The sequence below is a fragment of the Saprolegnia parasitica genome (genome assembly GCF_000151545.1).
Source record: "Saprolegnia parasitica CBS 223.65 unplaced genomic scaffold supercont2.161, whole genome shotgun sequence".
Classification (NCBI taxonomy): domain Eukaryota; phylum Oomycota; class Saprolegniomycetes; order Saprolegniales; family Saprolegniaceae; genus Saprolegnia; species Saprolegnia parasitica.
Window position 1 is genome coordinate 346 of NW_012156555.1, and position 12,221 is coordinate 12,566.

The 12,221-nt window shown below is 57.4% G+C and overlaps 4 protein-coding genes across 4 annotated transcripts; 3 read left to right on the forward strand and 1 right to left on the reverse strand.

The window, feature by feature from the left end:
* Nucleotides 1–859: 859 nt before the first annotated feature.
* On the forward strand, nt 860–2,044 carry SPRG_14648 (hypothetical protein). Its single transcript, XM_012354419.1, has one exon. The coding sequence runs from the start codon at nt 912–914 to the stop codon at nt 1,983–1,985; it is 1,074 nt and encodes a 357-aa protein (XP_012209809.1). The 5' UTR covers nt 860–911; the 3' UTR covers nt 1,986–2,044.
* A 2,221-nt stretch (nt 2,045–4,265) lies between these two features.
* On the reverse strand, nt 4,266–4,712 carry SPRG_14649 (hypothetical protein; the record flags this gene model as incomplete). Its single annotated transcript, XM_012354420.1, has 2 exons — nt 4,266–4,501; nt 4,589–4,712. The coding sequence occupies 2 exons, from the start codon at nt 4,710–4,712 to the stop codon at nt 4,266–4,268; spliced, it is 360 nt and encodes a 119-aa protein (XP_012209810.1).
* Nucleotides 4,713–4,764: 52 nt separating this feature from the next.
* Nucleotides 4,765–7,982, forward strand: SPRG_14650 (hypothetical protein; the record flags this gene model as incomplete). Its single annotated transcript, XM_012354421.1, has 3 exons — nt 4,765–5,357; nt 5,390–5,868; nt 6,409–7,982. 3 exons carry the CDS (start codon nt 4,765–4,767, stop codon nt 7,980–7,982), a joined length of 2,646 nt encoding a protein of 881 aa, XP_012209811.1.
* Nucleotides 7,983–9,151: 1,169 nt separating this feature from the next.
* On the forward strand, nt 9,152–11,085 carry SPRG_14651 (hypothetical protein; the record flags this gene model as incomplete). Its single annotated transcript, XM_012354422.1, has 2 exons — nt 9,152–9,737; nt 10,310–11,085. 2 exons carry the CDS (start codon nt 9,152–9,154, stop codon nt 11,083–11,085), a joined length of 1,362 nt encoding a protein of 453 aa, XP_012209812.1.
* Between the last annotated feature and the right edge of the window lie 1,136 nt (nt 11,086–12,221).

Genomic DNA, 12,221 nt, shown 5'->3' on the forward strand with positions numbered 1-12,221 from the left:
CATCTTGATTCGCAGGCTTTATTGATTCGCAGGCTTTATTCAGCATTTCGACCAATCCCGTCGAGGTAGTAACTTTTTTCAATATAGGCTCGCAAGGTAGTAACTTTTGCAAATATTGGGTCAAAAGTAGTAACTGTTGAAAAAAACTCGTGGTGACGCCACGCGTTGCCGCGACGGAACGTGGTGTTGTTCATCTGTTCCGACATCTGGGAGTTTTGCACGGGATTGTGGCACATAGGCGCCGCTGAAGCCGAAGCACCAACGCGTTACACGGATGCGACACCAAACGCGCCGCGTCCCATCCACCGCCATCTAGCAGATACGACGCCCATCGAGCCTTTCTTGCGTTCAGGGCTCGCATCCCACGCAGAAAGGTGCCCGCGTGGGGCGCAATCAAGCTCGTACTACGTCCGATTGGATTTGCTTGCACCCACTACACCTGCTACAGTACAAGTGCGTATGAATGAATGGCCTCGGCGCGTTGCAAGCAGCCAAGAGGCGCTGATAGAGAATGCGGTGTAACACGTGCTCCGTTTCTTTCGAGAAGCTCGGAGAAGATACGACTCGACGGATGCGCCAGCGTACTCGCCAGTATTTATGCACTGGACGTCGTCCAAGCGTCGAGAGTCTGGTCTACTGCCTCTTGCGCAAGGAAGCGCGTTGTCGTCGTAGCGGTTACACCAATGTGCCAGGCGACCACCGGCGGTCTTGGCCATTCTTGGCGACTGCTTCTGTCCGTACCATCCGGATAAACTAGTGGAACTAAGACTGGGAGTGACGAGAGTACACATGCTCGACTGACCATCGAATCCGTGGCCATCTGCACGCGCTCTCTCTACGGATGCATCATCTGACAACAGCTCTGGTGATACCGTATAGTTCCTCACTTTTGCATTTGCCAACTCGGTACCATGAAGGCAGTCCTCTTGCGCCTCGCCGTGTGCGCGACCTTCGTTCTCGCGGCTTCCGCCACGGAGCACGCAGGCTGCGGCGCAGACGTCCCGACGACTGCACCGGTTCCCACTGTGACGACCGCGGTGCCGGCCCCGACAACTGAAGCGCCGGCCCCGACGACAGAAACGCCGGCCCCGACAACAGAAACGCCGGCCCCGACAACAGAAGCGCCGGCCCCGACAACAGAAGCGCCAGCTCCGACAACCGCGGCGCCTGCCCCGACGACCGAAGCACCGGCGCCTACGACCGCGTCGCCGGCCCCGACAACTGAAGCGCCGGCTTCTACAACTCAAGCACCGGCGCCAACGCCCGAAGCCCCTGCGACATGGAAACCGCTGGGTCTTGGCAAGAGTTTCTCCGGCGTGTCGGGCGACAGTCAAGGCCTCTGCTTTATCAATCGTACTCATGTGGTTGCGTGGGTCCCAGGCACACCAATCGACACGAAGACCATCGTCGGCCGCCGCCAGGCCACCGATGTATGCGCGATCGGTGTGCTCTACAGTAGAACGTATGAGCAAAACAACATCACCATGACCAACTTGGCGACGAAAGTGGCGACGACGCTCGTGACGGGGCTTCTCAAAGATTTGTCTCCCACCGACGGTCAAACGCTGTGCGTTCGAGACCCTGATTTCCGCTGCGCGACCAACGACGGCAACGGCTTCGGGTCCTTCCAAGTCTGGACGTACGGGCGTCCCAACGCGGTACGCGCGTTTGTCAAGGACCGCGCACTTGTCTATGGCTACGACAATGGCTACAGCATCTATTACGCCACCGTGGACGCGACCACGAAGGCAATCACCAACTACACCAAGGTCGCCAACGGATTGTACGCAGCCGCCGATGGTCCCACCGCCTGCGTCGTATCTGCTGCGAACGTCATATCTTGCGTCACGTCCGTCTCCGACATGTTGGCTGGGAAATGGAAGACGTACGACGGCACGTGGAGCTTTTTCTTCGAGGTCGTTGGCAACACTGTGTACGCTGTTGATAAAAACGACGGCACGCTGCACTACCTCCAACTAGCATAGAGGCAGACAATATGATTCGCATAACGTGCCAATATCACCTCGTGTTTCTTGCCCTCGACCATCAACAAGTCTCCATTAGGGGTCGGCAGGGTTCAGTAACCAAGAGTTAAACCGGGTGATTTTGAACCATTCGGTTTGGTTCGAATGTGGTTTGGATTTTTTGAATTTGTTCCGAGTCAGTTTCGTACCCTTCTAACCAGAAAAAACCAACTCGCTGCAAGCTCAGACACAGTTCCTGAGGTGGGTGCAAAAAGCCTACCACAGAATCAGCGGTAGATATAGCCGGATAGAGCACGGCGTAGCTATAAGACAAAAAACACGCATCCTATTTCACAGCCTGGCATTCTTTCATATATTGTCGGTTTCACCAGCGACGAACGACGCAAGAGCGATCACGACGAGTACCTCGATTGCGAAAGCCAACCGTCTTTGGACTACTTCTCCCCTATTCGTCGTGGCATCCGTCGCCGCGATGAGTACGTCGTACCAGACGAGGACAGCGACGATACAGCCATCTCTATCCACGCAACCCATCACTACCGCTAGGTGCTGACGATGTGCCGAGCAGCGACGACGATATGACCCAGATGCCCGAGCCGTCTGCAAAGCGACGGCGCGTGACAGTCAAATGGCACGACGCGCACTTCGATACGGACCCGCGTGGCTTTCAGCCTTGGATAGCGAGTACCCGGCCATGCAGTCGAGCTCGGTGGCGAACACGCCCGTGAAGAGCATGTCGAGGTCTGGACGATCCCTCGACTTGGTGGGAGCCCCACAGCGAGACGCACCCGCGGTTGTACCGCATGGCGAAGGACTATTTGGCCGTCCCGGCTTCAAACGTGCCCTCCGAGCGCGCCAACTCCGCCGCCAAGTTTACCTTCCATGGCCGCGACAGCCTTCCAATTCCATGTTCAAGGCCGAGACTAGTATTCGCTCGTGGATCCAGTTGTTCAAGCAAGTCAACATTCATTGCCCAACGACTTCCACGATTCTTTCCAGCGTTAGGATAAGGCGAGAGTTGACGCGATGAGTGAAAGCGATGATGCTGTTCGCTACTACAACTTTGGAAACAAATGATATTATACTTGTAGTGATTGCATGCTTTTATCACGTTAAACCAATCGGCTAACCTTTGATTGAACCATGCAGTTTTCCTCGTGGTTACGGTTGGTTGAAAAATGGTTTAGGTTGGTTCTGGTTTGGCGAATTTTGAACCAAGTTAGCCGGGTTCAAACCCTGCCGACCCCAAGTTTCCATCTCCAAAAGCTATGAAGCCTCTAGTCGCAACACCAGAAGCGTCCAAATCACCAACAGCGTACGAGGAGGTCCTACGCGTGGCCATCTCCTTGACAGGCACGCCTGCGTCCTTCATGATATCGCGGACACACTGGACGAGCTCACGGGGGTGCACCAGATGCTTGGCTTGCTATTACATCCATCGGTACATCAGACAACCCAGAGCGAGATGCCAAGAGTACATGGTAGGTTGCAATCGCCACGGCGGCGACGCAGGATCGGGTTAACCGGATTATCCGCAAAAAACGTTCAGGCGTTTAAGGGTTAATCGCAAACTCGTCGACGAGCGTCGACGGCACCGTCGGCAGTCGCTTCTTGCGCACTCACTCATCGCCCACTCGATCGACGCGTTTGCCTTGCGCCAACATCAACGCCAAAAAAAGACAGGAGAGAGAGGACGACCTCGTTCTCGATCTCAATAAACAGTTGCAAACGCAAGGATCCCCAGCGTGTACTTGTAGTCGCCTTGGACCGTGGTCGTCGTGGGAAGGCCGCCCCGCACCACGTGCAAGGTCTGGTACATCTACCGCATCGTCCATCGCCCATCGTCCATGCATCCAGCGCAACTTGCGTCTACCTGGTCGCCGTTGCCTTGAAAGAACCGGCCACAAGCACTAGCATGAGCATGAGGTGATCACGTCTAGTCTAAGCATGAGCATGAGGTGATCACGTCTACTAGTACAGACGAAGCGAGAGCACAAGTAAGACACCCTTCGTCCTTGGACTTGCCCGGCGCCGTGAATTGATACCCGACATGGCCCTATACACCACCATGAGCATCATCCTCGTTTGCATCAACGGAATCGCAGGCAGAGAAGGACGTACGATGGTATCGCACGGCAGCGTCTCGATGCGGAGGCTGCATGCGCCTTATCGTGTGCCACGTGGTGAGCTTGGTGACGACGTTGTGTCGAGGATGCCACCGACGACGCTGACGACGTCGGCGCCGAGGATCTTGTTGCCGCCTGGGTGGTCAAAGTGCTTTTACGTCGTCCAAATGTACTTGTGGCCATTGCGATAGCGCAGGGTCACCTCGCGCCCGACGTCGAGCAGCACGTACGGGGCGGTGGGATCGATCGACGCCTTGCCGATGAGCAGGTAGGCGTCGTTGTCGTCGAGGAAGGGCAGCTTGACGATGGCGGCGTGGCCCTCGAGCACCATCGACTCGTGCGAGGTGGTGCCCTTGTGGCCCCGCCGGCGTGACGTTGCCTTTCTGTGGTCTCGTCGCTGATTGCAGTACCGGTACGCGCCATTTGGATCTTTCCTTGCAGCCCCAAGTGCCACGTCATCCCCTCCAAATTGAATACCTTGGTCGATCCATTCGTAGAGGTACTTATCCATTTTGCCGCGACCACAGATGACCAAGCGCGTCTGCCAGCGTGCCACGTCGCCGAGCCTGCCATATGTCGTGCTGTATGGCATCCTCGCCATGGTGAAGGATGGGCGCGACGTGGCTGCCCTCCTTGCAGCACTGCCAGCCGAGATGCTATCGCCCGAGCTCGTTGCGCTCCGTGACCTCGGCGCCGTCGTCGACCTCGCCGACCACTGGCCAGTCGTGAACATCACCACGATGCCGATCGAGCATGCGCGCCTTGGCATTGCCGCGCTACCTGCATTCGCCGGTATCTACATTGACGCTGGCATCGCCGCCCTCGCGTGGCTGGATGCGACCTTGCCGCCGATGATGCCAATCAGGTTGGTCGTGAGCCCCGAGGAGCTCGGCACCTGTAGCGCCTTTGCCCGTGTCTGGGGCGACCGCGTCACGACCGTCATTGTCCAAGGCGCCAATGTCCGTAAGGATCCGGTCCCCGACATCCTCGCGCGCTGCGTCCACGTCCAATCGGTCCACATCGAGTTCTACTTTGTGCCTGTCCATACGTATATGAACGCTCTCTCGACCCAGCAGCTGCATACGCTCGAGATCGATGACGGCTGGGGCCACGACGCGGTCAATGCATCGGGCATTATCGCATGGCTTCAAGGACCTCACGCGACGTCGCTCTCACTCACGTGCAACTCGGTGCGAGATCCGGCAGCGCTGGCGACCGCGATCTACGATTGCTCGCATCTCACGTCGTTGCGCCTCGTCGATGCATTGGACCTGAAAGAAGCCTTGGTGACGTCATCACGGACCTTATCACGTCCCTCGCCATCCTCGACGATGGCTTCGATGCCCACTTGAACGTAAGTCTGCTTCGGAAGCTCGATCGCACCAAGGTCGTTTCGTTCTCGCTCGAGAAATGCCAAGGCGACGAAGGCGACGACGTGGTCACGACAAGTGTGCTCGATGCGCTCGCGATGTGTCCTGCGCTATCAACGCTCAGCCTCACCAACCTCGACTTGACGGCCGCGAGCCGGACGGCTGGTTTCTGGCCGCAGCTGACCACCGTGCGCGTGCGATCCACGGATTTTGACACGCCGCGAGAGCGTGCTGCGCTTCTCAAGTGGCTCTCGACCTCGCGCTGCTTGACGTCAGTCGATTTGAGTGGTACGGCGCTCCAGAAAGAAGGGATTGTCGAGCTGGCGCGGGCGCTGCCGGCGTGGATGGCTCGTGGCCTCGAGACGTTGACGCTCCAAGGCGCCGTGCGTAGTGATGATGATGCTGCCATCGTAGCCGTCGGTCTCGCATCAAGCAAGAATCAACGCTCTGTGGCGGTGGATTTGAGAAGCAACCTTCTCACAATCGCAAGCGTCAAGCTACTGATGGCGACACTTGGTGCATGCCAGACCGTCACGCTGCATCTGGATACATTCTTTGAAGCAGACGCCGATGGTCCTGCTTCTGACCACGCCTCAAGAATCCAAGACCTCTTACAACTGCACCAGCTGCAGCAGGTGTCACCCGGTGTCTTCCAGTCGCCATCCCGCAGCCCGTTACCGTGGCACGCCGTTTAGCGTTCATATCTCAACGCAGTCATACGGCTCTAGTGGACCCATGGATTCCGCAAACAAAAGAAGACTCATCCCTCACCTATTACAAAAACACAACTAGCTTGACCATACCTACTATATCTACGGACAGTACATGTGCCTGATCTCTCACGGCATCGCAAATGCAATCTGGCCTTGCATGTCCTGGCGCCACGTCATAACCCTATAAATTCGATCCACATATCGAATCTTAGAGGTACAACGCACGCACCAGCTATTTCAAAAATGACCAAGCGCGTGTGCCAGCGTGCCACGAGGTTGTCGAGCCTCCCAGGCGTCGTTCTACATGGCCTCCTCCACATGCTGGACGACGACAGCGATGTCCTCATCCTGCTCGATGCGCTGCCGGTGGTGACACTACCGCCCGAGCTCGTCGCACTTCGCGACCTCGGTGCTGTCGTCGCCCTCGACGAGCACTGGCCGGTCGTGCACGTGACCAAGATTCCGATCGAGCATGCTCACTTGGGCGTTGCCGCGCTGCCTGCCTTTACTGGCGTGCACGTGGACTCTGGCGTGGCCTCGCTGGCGTGGCTCGATGCGACGCCCAAAGCGCCCGTGACGCTGGTTGCAGATGCGTCGGTGCCGGGTGCGCTCAGTGCCTTTGCCTACGCCTGGGGCGATCGCATCACCAAGGTAATTGTCAAGGCCTGCGATGAGGATGAGGACGAGAACGACCCGGTCCCCGAAATGCTTGCGCGCTGCAGCAACGTCCAATCGGTCGAAATCCAGAGCGACAGGTGCATCTCCCCGCTCTTGGCAGCGATGCCGACCACGCACTTGCACACGCTTGTGGTCGACGCTTTGGGCGAGTCCGATGTCGACACGTCGTCCATCGTCGCGTGGCTCCAAGGACCGCGCGCGACGTCGCTCTCCTTTCTGGCCAACACGACACTCGACCCGAGAACACTGGCCAAAGCGATCCACGCCTGTCCGACGCTCACGTCGTTGCATGTCAACGATGCGCTGGACCTTCTACACGCGTTGATTGCGCTGCCAAAAACGCTAGACAACATTTCGTCGCTCTCGCTCTGTGAGATGGGGTACGAAGACAACAACGCCCCTGTCGCGCTCAAGGTGCTCCGGAAGCTCAACCCGAATAACGTCGTCTCGTTCGCCCTCCAACATCTCAGTGGTGCCGATCTCCAAGTCGAGCGCATCCCGAGCTTCATCAACGTCCTCGCGACGTACCCCTCGCTGCAGGCGCTGGATCTCAACGACGTGTTCCTCTCCAACGTCACGACCACCGATGTCTGCGCGCACTTGTCGAATGTCACAGTGTGTTGCACGACCTTCGGCACGTCAAACGATGCCGTTCACTTTATCCGGTGGCTCTCAACCTCCCGCGTCTTGCGATATGTCGACTTGACACGGACGAAGCTCGGAAAGGCGGGGGTGGATGCACTCGCGCAAGCACTGCCCATGTGGATGACGAGCGGTCTGGAGACATTGACGCTCTCGGCCGCGGGTCTTAACGGCGACGATGCGGCGCTGCTTGCCGGAGCCCTCGCCGCGGGCAAGAACCGACGTCATTTTGCGCTTGATTTGTCGGAAAACTACCCTCTCACGCTCGCGAGTGCGCGACGACTCATGGCCGCGCTCGGTGCGAGCCACAACGTCACGCTCGATCTCGGCGCGTGCTTCCGGAGGTCTGATGGCGCGGTTTGTGACCAATTCGTACAAGTGGAAGCACTCTTGCGCCTGCACCAGCCTTACGAGGTGTCGTCTGGTGTCTTTAAGGCGCCGTCGCCTATCACATCGCTGTGGCATTGACTCGAGTGCTCAACGCGCCAATGCATTGCAGCGGACTTGACAGCGTCTCTCGAATGTGGGCTGTCGTCTGGCGCCTTTCTGCCGTTGGTGTCGCACGTGCGACAGACCAAGGGAGTAGTGTACTCTTTCCTTGCTACAGACATAAGACTCTGCGTGCATTGGCTCTGGGTGCATTTGTCGCGGGAGGGCACCAAGATCGTATAAAACTGAGTATGCGCATACAAAAACAAGATGTCGGACGCACGCCAGATGTGTTGATACTCGACGCTGGGCGTGCACAGAATGGCCGCATTCTCGTTCTCTTCGACGTCCATTGCAGCCTCGGCTATAGCGGACCCATGGATTCCGCAAACAAAAGAAGACGAATCCCTCACCTAACGAAAGAAGACTAATCCCTCACCTAACATTAACGTTAACACAAAAGCACATCTAACTTGTCCATACGTACTATGTATAGTATATCTAAGTGACAATGCCAATGGAATATGGCCTTGCATGTCCTGGCGCCACGTCATCACCCTACAAAATCGATCCACATATCGAATTTTAGAGGTGAAACTCACTCGCCAGCAATTTCGACGATGACCAAGCGCGTCTGCCAGCGTGCCACGAGCTCGTCGAGCCTCCCAGGCGTTGCCCTCCATCGCATTCTCCGCATGCTCAAGAATGGCTGCGACGTCGCCGCCTTCCTTGCTGCGCAGCCGCCGTTGACCCTGCCGCCCGAGCTCGTTGCGCTGCGAGACCTCGGCGCCGCCATCAACCTCGCCGACCACTGGCCTGTTGTCCATGTGACCAAGATCCCAGTCCAGCACGCACTTGACTGAAATTCACGCAACTTTCCGATTAGGTGCGAATGTGAAAGCGCGCGAGGACTGCAGCAAGCGACGACGGCGCGTTGGCCCGGGAAAAGTCTGCGCACCGCAGGGCAGCGAAGGTCGCGTGTTGACTTTTGTTTAGGCCAACGCGCCGTCGTCGCAAATACCGGTAAACATCGCTTCGCATTCAAAAGTTCCTACCAGCTCACCCCGCACGGGACCTGTTAATTGCTACGAGTAGTACGCGCCATTTGGATGTTCCTTGCAGCTCCAAGTGCCACGTCATCCCCTCCAAATTGAATACCTTGGTCGATCCATTCGTAGAGGTACTTATCCATTTTGCCGCGACCACAGATGACCAAGCGCGTCTGCCAGCGTGCCACGTCGCCGAGCCTGCCATATGTCGTGCTGCATGGCATCCTCGCCATGCTGAAGGATGGACGCGACGTTGCCGCCTTCCTTGCAGCGCTGTCAGACGAGATGCTATCGCCCGAGCTCGCTGCGCTCCGCGACCTCGGCGCCGTCGTCGACCTCGCCGACCACTGGCCAGTCGTGAACATCACCACGATGCCGATCGAGCATGCGCGCCTTGGCATGGCCGCGCTACCTGCATTCACCGGTATCTACATTGACGCTGGCATCGCCGCCTTCGCGTGGCTGGATGCGACCTTGCCGCCGAGGATGCCACTGACGCTGGTCGTGGACCCGTCTGTGCTCGGCCTGCAAAGCGCCTTTGCCTATGCGTGGGGCGACCGCGTCACGAGTGTCATCGTTAAAGGCCGTTTAGTGCAGCCGGACCTGATTCCGCATCTCCTCGGACGCTGCGTCAACGTCCAGACAGCGACGATCCAAGACGCCACGACATCCGACACGGCGACGTACATGGCAGCGCTTCCAAAGCAGCATTTGCATACGCTCACGACGATTACCACAGCATACGGTTCAATGGACACGTCTGCGATGGTTGCATGGCTCCAAGAACCTCGTGTAACGTCGTTGACACTTGGGTGCTCTTCCGTGCACGACCCGTCGGCGCTCGTCGATGCGATTCAAGCATGCGCTACGCTGAGAACCTTGAGCCTCTTGGGCGCGATGGACGTTCAAGAGGGTGATAATTAAATTCTAGCGGATTTTCACTGAATCGTCTAGCGGATTTCATTCTAAGACCGATTCCTCGCAAACTGTGCTGCGTGCGTCCTCGTCAGACTACGTGTCGCTTGCCACGGAGTAGTCGCTTGTATCACGCAGGTTGCTCGAGCGGCATGCTTCGTTGTCGTCCTACAATCGGACTTTATGTCCTTTTTGGCATCGACGCCGCCAGAGGTCGTCCTCGCCGCACGGCTCACGCAACCGCTGTCGGAGTCGCTGGAGTACCAGCGACTACTCCTTGGCAAGCGGCACCGAGGCTCACGAGGACGCACGCCGCACAGTTTGCGAGGAATGGATCCTAGAGAGGATCCGCTAGATATTAATTGAAAATCCGCTAGAATTTAATATTTGCCGACGTTCAAGAAGCGCTGGTGGCATCGCCAAAGCCCTTGACGCACATCGCATCGCTCACCGTCGTGGAATCGCGTTTCGGCAACGGTGCTACCCTCGGCTTGGTCACGAAGCTCGATCGCACCAAGGTCCATACGATCATCTTTGATCGTTTCGAAGGCCAGGGCAACAATGGCGACGGCGGTGTCAACCGGCCCGAAACCAGTGTGCTCGACACACTCGCGCTGTGCCCCGCGCTCCGGAGACTCCGGCTTGTCCGCGTCCACATAGCTCCGATCACAACGACTGGAACCTGGTCGCACTTGTCGACGGTCGCCGTGCGGGATACGACGTTCAAGACACCTGGCGACGCCGTCAAGCTCATCCAGTGGCTCTCGACCTCACGCAGCCTGAAGGACGTCAACTTGGACTGCACGCCGCTCGGTACGGCTGGGTTTGTCGAGCTGGCGCGGGCGCTGCCGGCGTGGATGGCAAGAGGCCTTGAGGTGTTGAATCTCCGCGCGACACATCTCTGTGACGACGATGCTGCGATTCTTGTCGTTGCTCTCGCTTCGGGCACGAACCGACGGCCGCTCACGGTCAATGTGCGGGCGAACCCTTTCTTGAAGGCGTCGACAAAGCTCTTCTTGGCCATGCTGGGCGCGAGCCACAACATGACGCTACATGTGGGCATGCGCCGCTACACCGACGGCACCCGAAAGCATATGAAGCTGCACCAGCTCGTGCAGGTGCAGCCCGGCGTCCTGACGTCCCCATCGCGCCAATCGTCACGATGGCATGGCGTTTAACTCCATTTTTTTAATGGGTAACAGTCTGGCTTTCTCGAGCGCAGGCTTGTCTGACATGTAGTGAGTGACACGTTCTTAAGTAGAAGTCGCACGCATTCCAGCGTAGTGCAACGCTCGCAAAGCTTTTGACTTCGTTCTTTAGCTCACTGGCTTTCCACGCCAACGCGTTGTACGACAACAAGTTGCCCGTCTGCAAGATCATCCGATGTGGACTCTACTGGAATATCCAAGCGCCACGTCATACCCTTCACATCCGATACACAGAATATAAAATGGTAGAGGTTGGTGCTCCAAATTATTAATATAATAGCAACAATGACCAAGCGCCGCTGCCAGCGTGCCACGTCGGCGAGCCTGCCATGTGCTGTGCTGCATGACATCCTCGCCATGGTGAAGGATGAGCGCGACGTCGCCGTCCTCCTTGCAGCACTGCCAGACGGAATGCGATCGCCCGAGCTCATCGCGCTCCGCGGGAGTAGTGGGAAGACATCACAAGCTGCCGGTCGATCAAGTAAGTACCTTGGCGATGGACCACATAAAAAAAGAAACCCATAGTGGGAATTCCGGTAATAACCCGCCGGACCCCGAGTCATCAAGTTGATTTTGATATATTTTATATCAAAGTCATCTCTGACGTGCCGTGTTGCGCATTTAGCGGAATCAATGTATCAAGTTGACGTTGTTTGTATCCACCATGGCCAGGTGTTGTGGCAGCACCGGCACATACCACGTTGGACCGCAGCGCCGAATTGCCCACATTAAAAGCACTCGCCGCGGCTTGATGGCAAGCCTTAGCAAATGCAATGCAGTCGTCTTGTAGCCCGCCGCCGCTCATTCATAGCAAGGCCGTCATGATTTAGCATCAACGCAACAAGCCCTCTACTGCATGCTCGTACGACGAGTGCACGCGCTCTGTGCAGCTCCCACGGACCTCGACAAGTACGAGCTCAAGGGCAAATAACTGTAAAAAAGCAAGGCCTTTTTACATAGGGATGCCAACAACTCCGACCTTGACAGGGCGTGCGCTTGGGATCGAATTCTGGGATCTGTGGTTGGGATGGGGTGCGTCCATGCGCTCAGAACTGATAGCTGGCGCCATGCGCTGACGTCCACGGAAGGGGCAGGGAACCTGCACG

Excerpts from the sequence above, each read along its gene's own strand:
- SPRG_14648 (XM_012354419.1), top strand. The coding sequence starts at position 912 with ATGAAGGCAGTCCTCTTGCGCCTCGCCGTGTGCGCGACCTTCGTTCTC.